This window comes from Pyrus communis, chromosome 9, assembly GCF_041283825.1.
Source record: "Pyrus communis isolate YQ-2024b chromosome 9, ASM4128382v1, whole genome shotgun sequence".
Classification (NCBI taxonomy): Eukaryota; Viridiplantae; Streptophyta; class Magnoliopsida; order Rosales; family Rosaceae; genus Pyrus; species Pyrus communis.
Window position 1 is genome coordinate 28298953 of NC_142573.1, and position 14049 is coordinate 28313001.

At 42.5% G+C, this 14049-nt stretch overlaps 1 protein-coding gene and 1 long non-coding RNA gene across 2 annotated transcripts; both read right to left on the minus strand.

The window, feature by feature from the left end:
• Positions 1 to 1054: 1054 nt before the first annotated feature.
• LOC148694537 (uncharacterized) lies at positions 1055 to 14033 on the minus strand. The gene is made up of 3 exons (XM_088700731.1): positions 13818 to 14033; positions 2737 to 2811; positions 1055 to 1343 (listed from the first exon to the last, which is right to left on the minus strand). Exons 1-3 carry the CDS (start codon positions 14031 to 14033, stop codon positions 1173 to 1175), a joined length of 462 nt encoding a protein of 153 aa, XP_088556857.1. The 3' UTR covers positions 1055 to 1172.
• LOC148694538 (uncharacterized) lies at positions 3841 to 4955 on the minus strand. The gene is made up of 2 exons (XR_015967063.1): positions 4852 to 4955; positions 3841 to 4028 (listed from the first exon to the last, which is right to left on the minus strand). It is a non-coding gene; the product is annotated as an uncharacterized LOC148694538 (long non-coding RNA).
• Positions 14034 to 14049: the final 16 nt, after the last annotated feature.

The following is a 14049-nucleotide window of genomic DNA, read 5'->3' on the forward strand; positions in this document are numbered from 1 at the left end:
TCGTTTTCTTTATTTAAATTAAAATTTACATAAAAATGCAAATTAAATGAGAAATAAAGATACAAGAGATAAAACTTCCGGTATGAAAAATTATTAAGGTTGTAACATAGAAAAGAGGGGAGGGGTGCATGAAATTTGGTAGAGGACAAAATGTTAGGGAGGAGGTTAGGGAGTTGGCAGGAAAGTAATTTTATCTTTAATTTTATTTGATTTTAAATATTTTAAATCAAGTAGATAATTTTATCAATAAGTTTATAATAATTTATAATTTTATTAATAGAGTTTGAATGAAATGTTCTTAATTAGTAATCATGAAACGATGACCCAATTGGCTAAATTGAAAACACAAGGACTAAATTGACCAAATGACTAGAACACATGAACCATTTTGATATATATATATATATATATATATATATATATATATATATAAACGATATTATCTACATTAAGGTGGTAAGGGTAGTGTGCTAAGCCTCACAATGAGCTAGCCATAATAATGTGGCTAAATTGAAAACACAAGGACTAAATTGACCAAATGACTAGAACACATGAACCATTTTGATATATATATATATATATATATATATATATATATATATATAAACGATATTATCTACATTAAGGGGGTAAGGGTAGTGTGCTAAGCCTCACAATGAGCCAGCCATAATAATGTAGTTCATTCATCTTTTGGCGAGAATCAAACCTAAGATCTCTCACTTATAAGTAAAGAGGACTACATAGACCATAGTCCTAAGTAACAAACTATTTTGATATTAAAACCTAAATAATAAACTTTCCGGTTGACCTTATACGTAAAAAAGAAATTATAATGCTAGATTGTGTTGTGTACAAATACATATATATTATTAGTTTCCATCCAATGCATGCGCATGTTGAAAATTGATTGAAGGGTGAGGGTAGCATGAAAACACAATAAGCCCAATGAATGAGACTTTTCGAAAAAGGGTAATCGCATTCCCAGTCATTCTATCAAACGCACAACACGGAAATGAAACTGCCGCCATAATTCATTGGTATCAACAACGGACGGCCTTTCAAATAGTGTACTGGTATGAACATAACAACTACAGCAGTTGGGAGTTGGAAGACGTTAATATCTCCTATCCCACACAATGTAAAGCTGAGATGAAAGAATACCAAATCAAAGCTTAAGCGGCTCGTTCCAGCATACTGCAACTGAATTGGCCACCTGACAGATGCAGCTTCTCTGCTTTTGTAACGGCATCAAGAGGAAGAGGAATGAAACTTCGAGATGGACCATAGAAATGAGGGAAGCTATTGGAACCGTCAACAACTTCATATACTAACCCTTCACCAAGCTGCGATAACACAATTAGAGAAATTATCTAAATACTGAGATCACAAGGTATGAAGACAAAAAAGAAAACAATGCCAACAAACTTTGAGTGTGATCTTCATGCTGATAAATGTACAAACAAATGGAAAGAATGGCTCAATACACATGGCTGTTCAATAAGAAACTAAGAAAATGTGGGTGGTGGAGGTCATTCAGTAATAAATAGGACTGTAGGATGGGGAAAGATTGAGGGGTTTCTCATTCAGTCTAGGTTTCTAACTTTCTATTCGTTTAGTCTTTGTTATACTTTAGGGAGCTATATGTGCCACAAGCTCAGCTAGCAAAACATGGATTTTCGGAAGGTAGATTCGGAAGGTGGATTTTCGGAAGCTAGCAAAACATGGTTAACAAAAGTCGCCAGAATCCCACCTTGCTAGTGCAAGGAGCTCATGAGCAAGACAGACTGAGAGATCATTCCAAGGCGTAAGTGCAGGAAGGAAAATCTTATAGATTCATCACCAGCTACCTTTTGGCTTAATGATATTTGTTTCAAAATGTTTCAGCGTAAATTTACCATGTCTTGTTCCTCTATGTAAACTAAACATAGTATAAAAAAGTCTGTTCTAATCAACAACGCCTCCACGCAACTCTGAAGAAGTTAGTATCTGAAATCCATGCTTCTTTCGATTCCCTTAATTCAGTAGTGCATATTTACCTTCATACGCTTCATACGCTTCCTCTCTTTTAGTATCTGTTTTTAACTTCTCATTTCAGAAGTAGGCAGAATCATGGGGCAGGTGCAGTTGCAATATTAGGTCTCCGTATAACATATAGAAATTATTGTAATATATTAGTTAACTTCAATGTGCAGTAAACCAATTAGTCAATTACTTATGTCAATCAAAGTCTTCTGAATGTTGTGCAGTCATCTAAGCTTTGAATTGTGAAATTCAGTTGCCAACGTTTTATTCTATGAACAGATTCTTAAAGCATATGCTCAGCTGGCCTGGAGACGAATGGGATTAACATGTTCCGACGAGATCCTAGCTCCTGAGTTGTTTGAAAATAGTTTTTTTCTCAACAAATATATAGCTCATTTTGATCTTTAGTAGTGCATTTGGACGAGTGGTTTTAAAATTACATGGAACTTTAGACTCGATTATTAAAAATGCACCACAAGAAGACTACCAATAAACTAGTACAAAGCTAACATTAAAAAACCACAAGTGCACTAAAAAGACACTAGACGAACGACTTTCAAGGTGTTATTTGGAAGTTTTCCCCGTATCCAATTTTTGTAGTGCATGCCTATCAAATTTAGCCAAAGTTGCATAAAATTTTAAACTCCCTCATCCAAAATAACCATAGAATTTGAAGTTAGAGTAAAACCTAAATGGATGTTCATATCTACGTACCTTAGTAGTGTCAATTTGAAGCGAGTAAAGATCCACCTTAGTATTCACGAAAAAATTCTGCAATGTCGACTTTACCTGAAAAAAATTGAACCATTTTATGGCATCAATAAATCAATGAATGCAATTAATCACCCATAACTTTGTTTTACTATTAGGGTGCTTTAGATTTAGCCCCTTACAATTGTTGAACTTTAGACATAAACCCACCTATATTAAAACATCTAAATTAAACCCAAATTTTAAATTTGATGTCATATAAGATAAAAGATGTCCATACATTTAAATTTATTTACAACACCATGCCACCAACATTAATATGGCTATTACGGTTTTTTTGTAGACTTTTAATTTATTGTCTTTTGTTTGTCAACAACATTCAATTAATTCAAGTTTTTTTTGCTTTTAATTTAAAAAAACAAAAAAAAGAAGTTCTTTTCTTCTTTTATGTGAAATCGACTAATCCAAATCTAATTAGTTCAATATACATTCTATTGAAAAAGTAGATACATTAACTTGTGAAAATTCAAAAAAAAAAAAAAAGGTAAAAATAAACTTGTAGATACATTGTTTCTTGTAAAAACTAAACAATAGTTACATTTTTTTCATAAAAAAAAAATAATGTGTAATTTATTTTTTTTAAATTACAAAATAGGTACACAATTTTCGTAAAAATTAAATAATAGGTACTTTATTTTTGGAAAAAAAGAAAAAAACTAGTAGAAACATTGTTTCTTTTAAAAATTAAACAATGAATTTATAAGGTAAATTAGTTTTTATGTATTTTGCATATATGGGTTTGTTATTATGTAGGTAAATTATTTTTCATGTATTTTACATATACTGGGTATATTATTTTTCTTTTTTTTAAGCAATCTAACATTTTAAAATTTTAATAGTAGGTGCACTATTTGAATCAAATGTCTTCTCTTTTTTTTTTTTTCTTTTTTTGCAGGTAAATTATTGTGCATGAATTTTGCATATATCAAGCATTTATATATATGACACACTCCGACCGAGATCGGAGCGTGTTGACCGTCGCACAAAGGTGACGTAGCCATGTGCACGTGCGGAAGCTAGTAAGTAGTAATATAAAAGTACGAATAATTAAAAACTAGCATACAAGTACTAAAATGAGTGCTAGTTAGTGCGATACAAATTCAGAGCAGGTCTATAGCAGTCCAAATAAAACGACAACAATAGTACGCCCGAAGGCGACCCTACGATGTGGAGTGTCTGTCAGAACGCCGAAAAGCTCACAAGGGAAACCACCGCAACGGCTAAGCAACTAGAACCTGGAGGGGCGCAAAACAAAAGCGTGAGTGGGCAAAAACAATTCTTTCTAAAACCATTTACAAAATACTTTCTAACCCCTCGCCGTAAAACCTGTATACTTCCCAGAAAATAAACATATATACGTATGTGTAAACATGCAAAACATGCTCAAGGGTATACCAATCATGCTCAAAATATGCCATGCCACAATCTCAAAGTGATATGCAAGTGCCCAGGTATAACCATATCAATATCATGTAATCCGGCAGCCGGAGTCACCTAACGTGACCTGTACGGCTGCATCTAGAGCTCAAATCTCAATCTCAATATCTAAACCTGCCCACAAGTCGGAACCACCTAAAGTGGTCTGTACGACAAGCTTGGGTGTAACATATATATACGCTCTAGTGCTACGATCACGTGAAGGCTGTGCGAATAATCGCGGGTCACCTACGAGTCGGAACCACCTATTGTGGTCTGTACGACAGGCCTATGCACCTAGCTTGGATCCAAGCTGAGCGTATGGTGCGGGAGGTGAACAACACGTGAAGGACTGTGCCCTACTCTGGGCGGGAGCACTAACACCGGGGGTGCAGGTTATGAGCTCTCTAAGCATCTTTAACCACTAATTAATGCAATCGTTAATTAACGCTTACCTGGCACTTACCTATGCCTCCACAGCACCCACATATAAATATGTATATGCATGCCACTACTAATAAATGTGATGATGCATAAACGATAATAATAATATGCATGGCATAAGGCAAATAACCCTTTTTAAATCAATTTCTGGGAATATAAATGTATATAGGTATATACGGAAAACAAAAGCCCACTCACTGGTATGTAGAAGGGTCGTAGCCCCCCTGCCTCGCGTGTGCACGCTCGTCCTCTGGGTACGTGTCACCTAAATGCGAAACAACTATAAAAACGTTAACTTTAAAGCACATAACCCGTTTCTCGTAATAACTTCTCATACATTGCTCAAAATAGACAAATGAATATACCCACGTGCTCTACACAACCTCAGGGTCACAACCATATTTTTAGAAAAATTTTTGGACCCCGCACGTGCCCCCACGCGCCAGCACAGGCACGGACCTACGCGCCCCCCACGCGCGGCCACGTGCCAGGCACACTGACGGTGTCAACAGACGCCGTCAGGAATATTCCGTTAAACTGACGGAATATTCCGTCAAATCTAACCGGATACCGTCACTGCCGTTAGGAATATTCCGTCAAACTTGACGGAATATTCCCCTTTCTTCTCCGGCCTACCCTCGCCGGACTCCGGTCGCCGGAAACTGGGAAAAACTTTAAACTAACTATTCTCCTTCGTTTCTCAACCGTTTTCTATGATTCTTGGACCAAAAGAAAGCCCTAAACTAGTAGAATCACGATGGACCACTTTTAAAGGCTAAAAGTTACGCGATCATACCTGTCTCAAAACTCAAAAACCGGCCAACTTCGAACTAGGCCTTCCCGACGTCCAAATTCGTCCAACGAGCTACTCCGACGCTCCTTAGGACCTCACCAACACACCTACAAGCTTCAAATGTCCAAAAATTAAGTAAATTAATGTTGCATGAACAGTGCTCAAAACGGACCTCGCGATATCGACGTGAAAGCGTCGAAGTTCTTACCTGAAAATGCTATGGTCGTGCTCCCCTTGTCCTCACGAGTTGAATGGTGTCCTTGGTTTCCTCGATCCGTGATGGTTTGGGTGGTTTTGGTGTTTGTCCGTACGTATGGTGATAACGGGAAGGAAGAGAGAGGCACGGAGGAGAGAGACAGAGGGAGGGGAAGAGTGGCTGTGTGTGTGAGTGTGTGTGTGTGTGGTCCAACACATGCCACACCACACAAAACAACCCACAACGTGACAAAACAACCTAAGGGCAAAAAGGTAATTTCACACGTGCGTTTAATAATCCCGGGACGGGATGTCACAACCTTCCCACCTTAATAGAATTTCGTCCCGAAATTCAAAACAATAACGCAGCAACCCCCTAGTAGTCAAAGAACAATCGAGGGTACAAATCCCTCATCCGATTCTCTGTCTCCCACGTAGCTTCTTCGACTGAATGGTTCCTCCACAAAACCTTCACCAAATTCACTGTCTTGTTCCTCAAAACCTTCTCTTTCCAATCAATGATCGTCACCGGTTCCTCATCGTACGTCAAATCTGGGTTAATCTCAAGCGGTTGAGGAGGTATCACGTGAGATGGATCAGCAACATAGTGCCGGAGCATAGACACGTGAAAAACATTATGCACTCTAGCCAACTCCGGGGGCAACTCCAACCTGTAAGCTACCTCGCCAACTCGTTCTGTGACCACGTATGGTCCGATGTACCTGGGACTCAACTTCCCTTTCTTTCCGAACCGCACAACACCTCTCCACGGTGAAAGCTTTAGAAATACCCAATCTCCGACCTCATATGTTCTGTCCGTAGCACGCCGATCCGCTAGACTCTTCTGCCTGTCCTGAGCTGCTTTCAGGTTAGACTTAATCACCTGAACATTCTGAGTAGTCTCCTCGACAATCTCTGGACCCACTAAAACTCTTTCGCCAACCTCTGACCAACACAACGGTATGCGACAAGCTCTACCATACAAGGCCTCAAATGGCGCCATGCCAATGCTCGAATGAAAACTGTTATTGTAAGCAAATTCCATCAAATCCAATCTTTGGTGCCAAGCGTCACCAAACTGCAACACCGAAGCTCGCAGCATATCCTCCAAGGTCTGAATAGTTCTCTCTGACTGCCCGTCGGTCTGTGGATGATATGCCGTACTATAAAGTAATCTCGTGCCCAAAGCTTCCTGGAAAGCTACCCAAAACTTCGATGTGAATCGTGGATCACGATCCGAGACAATACTCACTGTAACACCGTGGTACTTTACAACCTTCGAAATGAACAACTCCGCTAAACGGCTCAGAGAATACTTCTCTCTCACAGGAATAAAATGAGCCGACTTAGTGAGTCGATCGACGATCACCCAAATGCCGTCAAAGCCATTATGTGTACGCGGGAGCTTGTACACAAAATCCATGGTGATATTTTCCCATTTCCACTCTGGAACGGGAAGCGGCTGCAACAACCCAAACGGCTTCTTCCTTTCTGCTTTAACTTGCTGACAAACAGCACACCTGCTCACATACTCGGCTATCTCCCTCTTCATACCCGGCCAATAATAAAACGGTCGAATGGTATGATACATTTTAGTAGCTCCTGGGTGCATGGCATAAGCCGAGATATGTGCTTCATCGAGAATTTCTTTCTTCAACTCCACACTCTTAGGCACGAACATTCTACCTTCTAGCATCAACATGCCATCCGAATCCCGAACTCTGAGGTCTCGCCTCCTTCCTTGCTCTCGAGCTTGAATAAGTTCTTGAGTCTCTTGATCAGTTACTTGGGCTTCAAGCACCCGATCAACAAGTATCGGCCTAACTTGGAAATTAGCAAGTAATGCCACATCTCGATCTTCGGCTTCTAGCCTTACCCCTGTAGTACGCAAGTCCACCAAAAGAGGAGCACGACTAGCGTACAACGCATTAATACGGCCCTGTGACTTCCTGCTAAGTGCATCAGCCACTACGTTCGCACGACCAGGATGATAATCAATCGTGCAATCGTAATCGCTGAGCAACTCCAACCACCTCCGCTGACGAAGATTGAGTTCCTTCTGAGTAAAGAGATACTGGAGACTCTTGTGATCCGTAAAGATCCTGCACTTTTCTCCGTAAAGATAGTGCCTCCACAACTTTAACGCAAAAATGATAGCAGCCAACTCCAAATCATGTGTAGGGTAATTCCTCTCATGAGGTTTCAACTGCCGCGAAGCATAAGCAATCACCCTACCATGCCGCATCAATACACATCCCAAACCATTCAAGGAAGCATCGCTGTAAACCTCGAAATCACCACTATCGTCTGGGAGTGCCAAAACGGGTGCATGAGTGAGATAATGCTTCAACCGTTGGAAACTCTGCTCACACTTATCATCCCACTCGAATTTGACATCCTTCCTCGTTAACCTCGTCAGTGGTAAGGCAATCACCGAAAAATCCTTAACGAATCTCCGATAATACCCTGCCAAACCAAGGAAACTTCTCACCTCGGTGACGGTTCTCGGTTGCTCCCAACTCTCTACCGCTGCAACCTTCTGAGGGTCAACCAAAATACCCTGAGCAGAAATGACGTGCCCCAAGAACGCAACTTGGTCTAACCAGAACTGGCACTTGCTAAACTTAGCATATAACTGGTGTTCCCTCAACCTTTTCAACACCAAAGTAAGATGTCGAACATGCTCCGATTTCGACTTAGAATACACCAGAATATCGTCAATGAAGACAATGACGAATCTATCCAAGTAAGGCTGGAATACTCGGTTCATCAAATCCATAAAGGCGGCTGGTGCATTCGTCAACCCAAATGGCATAACCAGAAACTCGTAATGACCGTAACGAGTCCTGAACGCCGTCTTAGGGACATCATCCCTACTGATCTTCAGCTGATAGTAACCAGACCTCAAGTCTATCTTAGAGAACACGCAAGCACCTCTCAGCTGATCGAACAAATCATCGATACGAGGCAATGGATAACGGTTTTTAATCGTCACCCGATTGAGTTGCCTGTAGTCGATGCACAGTCTCAAAGTTCCATCCTTCTTTCTCACAAACAACACTGGAGCACCCCAAGGCGAAGTACTAGGCTGGATAAATCCTTTATCTACTAACTCTTGCAGCTGAACTTTCAATTCCCTTAACTCCGCAGGAGCCATACGATAAGGAGTTAAAGAAATAGGATTGGTACCTGGAATCAACTCAATGGTGAACTCTACGTCTCGATCTGGGGGTAACCCAGGTAAATCCTCAGGAAATACATCAGGGAAGTGTCTGACCACTCTCACATCCTCTATTCTGCTAGTAACAACCTCATCCAGCACCACATGAGCCAGATACCCCTGACAACCCTTAGTTAACAACTTTTTCGCTCGTAGCGCCGAAATAACGCCATATTTCACCCCACTCTGCTCACCCACGAAGGTAACCACAGGTAGTCCAGGTCGGTGAAACGTAACCACTTTTCCATAACAGTCAATGTTGGCACGATAGAAGTGCAACCAATCCATGCCCAGAATCACATCAAAGTCCACAATATCTAACGGGATAAGATCGGCTGACAAAGCAACACCCTCTACGATCACTGGACACCCCGGGTACACACAATCTACAACGCAACTCTCTCCCCTAGGCATAACCAACTCTAAATCATACCCTAGGGGTGTGGGGCGAGGTTGCGTCGCTTGAGCAAATGTATGAGAAATTACGGAATGTGTAGCTCCACAATCAATTAAGACTCTAGCAAAACAACCAAGAATGTTCAACGTACCCATAATCAAGTCTGGGTTGTTCTGAGCGTCCTACAGAGAAATATTGTGAAGACGCCCCTGTCCCTGCTGACGCCCACCGCGGCCTCGGCTCGCCTGAACACCGCGTCCCTGAGCACCACGCCCCTGACTGGGCTGGCCCGACTGTCTCGAAGATCCTGCACTGCTAGTGGCAATCTCCCCCTGCTGATACTGTCCTCCCTGATACCACTGTGAACCACCCGCTGGGGCTGGAGGATACGGCACATAGCCGCCCGAATACTGGGAATAGCCACCCTGGGAATAGGGATCCTGAGGGTACTGATACTGCCCCGGAGCATAAGGGACAGCATCACCCTGATAGTGGTAAGCACCACCTCGACCCGTCTGGCTGTAACTACTAGGACCCTGGATCTGCTGGAGTGGTGCAGGCGGTGGCATAAAGGTCTGCTGTGGTTTCTGCTGCTGCTGACCCTGGGGACAATTTGCCGCTCTATGTCCCACCTGTCCACATGTGAAACAACCGTTGCTACCACGTCTACACTCACCGAAATGTCGGTTGTTACACCTGCGGCAAATAGGGGCTCTGCCTCGCCCACCATCGCCCTGCCTCTGGCCTCTAGCGCCACCAGAAAATCTACCCCCACGACCCTGCCCAGTGGCACTGAAGCCACCACTCGAAGAACTAGAACTAGCTCCACCTCTCTTGAAGCTCTGAGTCTGACGGGCCCCGAGCGATGCCTGACCTTTGCCTTTGTCATCTTTCTTCTGGTTGCCGTCCTTCTCTTCATCAGTATCGCTCGACATATTCTCGGAATCCTCGATCCTCAACAGTATCTCATAGAAGTCCCGATAAGTCTCGCTGTGGACCGTAGACGCCATAGAACGCCACTTCTTCCTGGTGCCCAGACGGAAAAGACGGAGCATCTCCGCCGGATTACCAGCGACATCAGGGTGATAACGGGACAAGTCCGTAAACTTACGGTAGTACTCATTCGCTGACATCTTCCGCTGTTTCAGTTCGGAAAACTCCTGCTTCTTGCGGTCAATGTACTCAGGGGGTACATATCTTCTCCTAAACAACCCCGTAAACACGTTCCAATCAATCCTCTGATCCGGAGTCAACCTACGAAGCTCCTGCTCCCACCAAGCTGCCGACTCCGTATCCAGAAACCAAGCGGTCGTCTCGACCCACCTCTCCATAGGCAAGTTCCCCTGATTATGTAGCACCCGGAAAGTCTTCTCTATGTGTTCTAGCCAGCGCTCTGCGCTCTCGGGTCCCTCACTGCCCTTAAACTTATCCAACTTCAGATTGTACATGGTCTCCAGAGGAGTCCTCTGGGGAGGGCGCATCACTGCCTGAAGGGCTGTAGCAAAAGCTTCCCCCAACTGAGTAATATCGGGGAACATAGGCTCAGAAGAGCGACGGGGTTCCCGACGAGGCGGCATAGTTCTGACAGAAGACACCAAAATTATTAGAATACTCACAAGGACACAGGACTGCCAAACCTAGGCTCTGATACCAAACTGACACACTCCGACCGAGATCGGAGCGTGCTGGCCGTCGCACAAAGGTGACGTAGCCATGTGCACGTGCGGAAGCTAGTAAGTAGTAATATAAAAGTACGAATAATTAAAAACTAACATACAAGTACTAAAATGAGTGCTAGTTAGTGCGATACAAATTCAGAGCAGGTCTATAGCAGTCCAAATAAAACGACAACAATAGTACGCCCGAAGGCGACCCTACGATGTGGAGTGTCTGTCAGAACGCCGAAAAGCTCACAAGGGAAACCACCGCAACGGCTAAGCAACTAGAACCTGGAGGGGCGCAAAACAAAAGCGTGAGTGGGCAAAAACAATTCTTTCTAAAACCATTTACAAAATACTTTCTAACCCCTCGCCGTAAAACCTGTATACTTCCCAGAAAATAAACATATATACGTATGTGTAAACATGCAAAACATGCTCAAGGGTATACCAATCATGCTCAAAATATGCCATGCCACAATCTCAAAGTGATATGCAAGTGCCCAGGTATAACCATATCAATATCATGTAATCCGGCAGCCGGAGTCACCTAACGTGACCTGTACGGCTGCATCTAGAGCTCAAATCTCAATCTCAATATCTAAACCTGCCCACGAGTCGGAACCACCTAAAGTGGTATGTACGACAAGCCTGGGTGTAACATATATATACGCTCTAGTGCTACGATCACGTGAAGGCTGTGCGAATAATCGCGGGTCACCTACGAGTCGGAACCACCTATTGTGGTCTGTACGACAGGCCTATGCACCTAGCTTGGATCCAAGCTGAGCGTATGGTGCGGGAGGTGAACAACACGTGAAGGACTGTGCCCTACTCTGGGCGGGAGCACTAACACCGGGGGTGCAGGTTATGAGCTCTCTAAGCATCTTTAACCACTAATTAATGCAATCGTTAATTAACGCTTACCTGGCACTTACCTATGCCTCCACAGCACCCACATATAAATATGTATATGCATGCCACTACTAATAAATGTGATGATGCATAAACGATAATAATAATATGCATGGCATAAGGCAAATAACCCTTTTTAAATCAATTTCTGGGAATATAAATGTATATAGGTATATACGGAAAACAAAAGCCCACTCACTGGTATGTAGAAGGGTCGTAGCCCCCCTGCCTCGCGTGTGCACGCTCGTCCTCTGGGTACGTGTCACCTAAATGCGAAACAACTATAAAAACGTTAACTTTAAAGCACATAACCCGTTTCTCGTAATAACTTCTTATACATTGCTCAAAATAGACAAATGAATATACCCACGTGCTCTACACAACCTCAGGGTCACAACCATATTTTTAGAAAAATTTTTGGACCCCGCACGCGCCCCCACGCGCCAGCACAGGCACGGACCTACGCGCCCCCCACGCGCGGCCACGTGCCAGGCACACTGACGGTGTCAACAGACGCCGTCAGGAATATTCCGTTAAACTGACGGAATATTCCGTCAAATCTAACCGGATACCGTCACTGCCGTTAGGAATATTCCGTCAAACTTGACGGAATATTCCCCTTTCTTCTCCGGCCTACCCTCGCCGGACTCCGGTCGCCAGAAACTGGGAAAAACTTTAAACTAACTATTCTCCTTCGTTTCTCAACCGTTTTCTATGATTCTTGGACCAAAAGAAAGCCCTAAACTAGTAGAATCACGATGGACCACTTTTAAAGGCTAAAAGTTACGCGATCATACCTGTCTCAAAACTCAAAAACCGGCCAACTTCGAACTAGGCCTTCCCGACGTCCAAATTCGTCCAACGAGCTACTCCGACGCTCCTTAGGACCTCACCAACACACCTACAAGCTTCAAATGTCCAAAAACTAAGTAAATTAATGTTGCATGAACAGTGCTCAAAACGGACCTCGCGATATCGACGTGAAAACGTCGAAGTTCTTACCTGAAAATGCTATGGTCGTGCTCCCCTTGTCCTCACGAGTTGAATGGTGTCCTTGGTTTCCTCGATCCGTGATGGTTTGGGTGGTTTTGGTGTTTGTCCGTACGTATGGTGATAACGGGAAGGAAGAGAGAGGCACGGGGGAGAGAGACAGAGGGAGGGGAAGAGTGGCTGTGTGTGTGAGTGTGTGTGTGTGTGGTCCAACACATGCCACACCACACAAAACAACCCACAACGTGACAAAACAACCTAAGGGCAAAAAGGTAATTTCACACGTGCGTTTAATAATCCCGGGACGGGATGTCACAATATATGTGTGTGTGTGTGTGAGATAAATAATTTACCTACATTAATATGTAAAATATAATTTTATAGAATTAATTAAGCTTGTATAATAACATATATTAGACATGTTTTATGTTATTATATATTAGGCAATGAATTTAATTATAACATTATTGGTTTTTTTTTTTTTTTTTTTGTAAAATCATTAATTCTCCCTTACCATCTATCCGCATGACATTAATTATGTACAACAAACATTCAAATAGGGTTTATAAAAAAAAAATTGGGTATTTTAGGCATCCGAAATTTTTTAATGTGTGAAGTCAAACATAATTAATGAATTTGCTGATGTGGAATCTAGTTAATGGGTTTTATTCAAAAAAAAAACTTATGTCGGGTTTTATGTAGAGAAAATTAAGTTTTAAGGGCTAAAGTTATATTTTCAGTTACTTTTATTACAAGCGATATTTCTAGTTTAAGTTAGACTAAAAGAAAAGTGGAGAGTTTGAACTACGACGCACTGAGTTAAGCCCTGTCCACCAGGGCAACTCATTTGCCACCCAGAATTTCTTTCAGTTGGACCGTGTCTAAGCTTTAATCGATGCAAAGGGTAATTATAATCAAATTGGCAACTGGGTGGGATACATATACATACACATATACATATATATACATGCATTTGAAGAGAGATAGAGAGAGAACCCAGAATTTATTATGTATACATTTCTCCCTTCCCTTCACCTCCACCTCCACCTCCACCTCCACCTGCAGCCATTGCACTGGAGATCGAAAGTCTTCCACCTCCACCTCCACCTGCAGCCATTGCTCTGGAGATCGAAAGTCTTCCACCATCTGCATATCTAATATAACTGGACCCAGTTGGGCTTTGACGGGCTTTTGAGGCGAGAGTAAGCCCATTTGCTTTTCCAACACC

Excerpts from the sequence above, each read along its gene's own strand:
- LOC148694537 (XM_088700731.1), bottom strand. The coding sequence starts at position 14,033 with ATGGGCTTACTCTCGCCTCAAAAGCCCGTCAAAGCCCAACTGGGTCCA. Across the intron at positions 2,812-13,817 it reads GTATACATAATAAATTCTGG|GTAAAGTCGACATTGCAGAA; the intron begins GTTCTCTCTCTA and ends AATTTTTTTCAG. Across the intron at positions 1,344-2,736 it reads TTCAAATTGACACTACTAAG|CTTGGTGAAGGGTTAGTATA; the intron begins GTACGTAGATAT and ends GTGTTATCGCAG.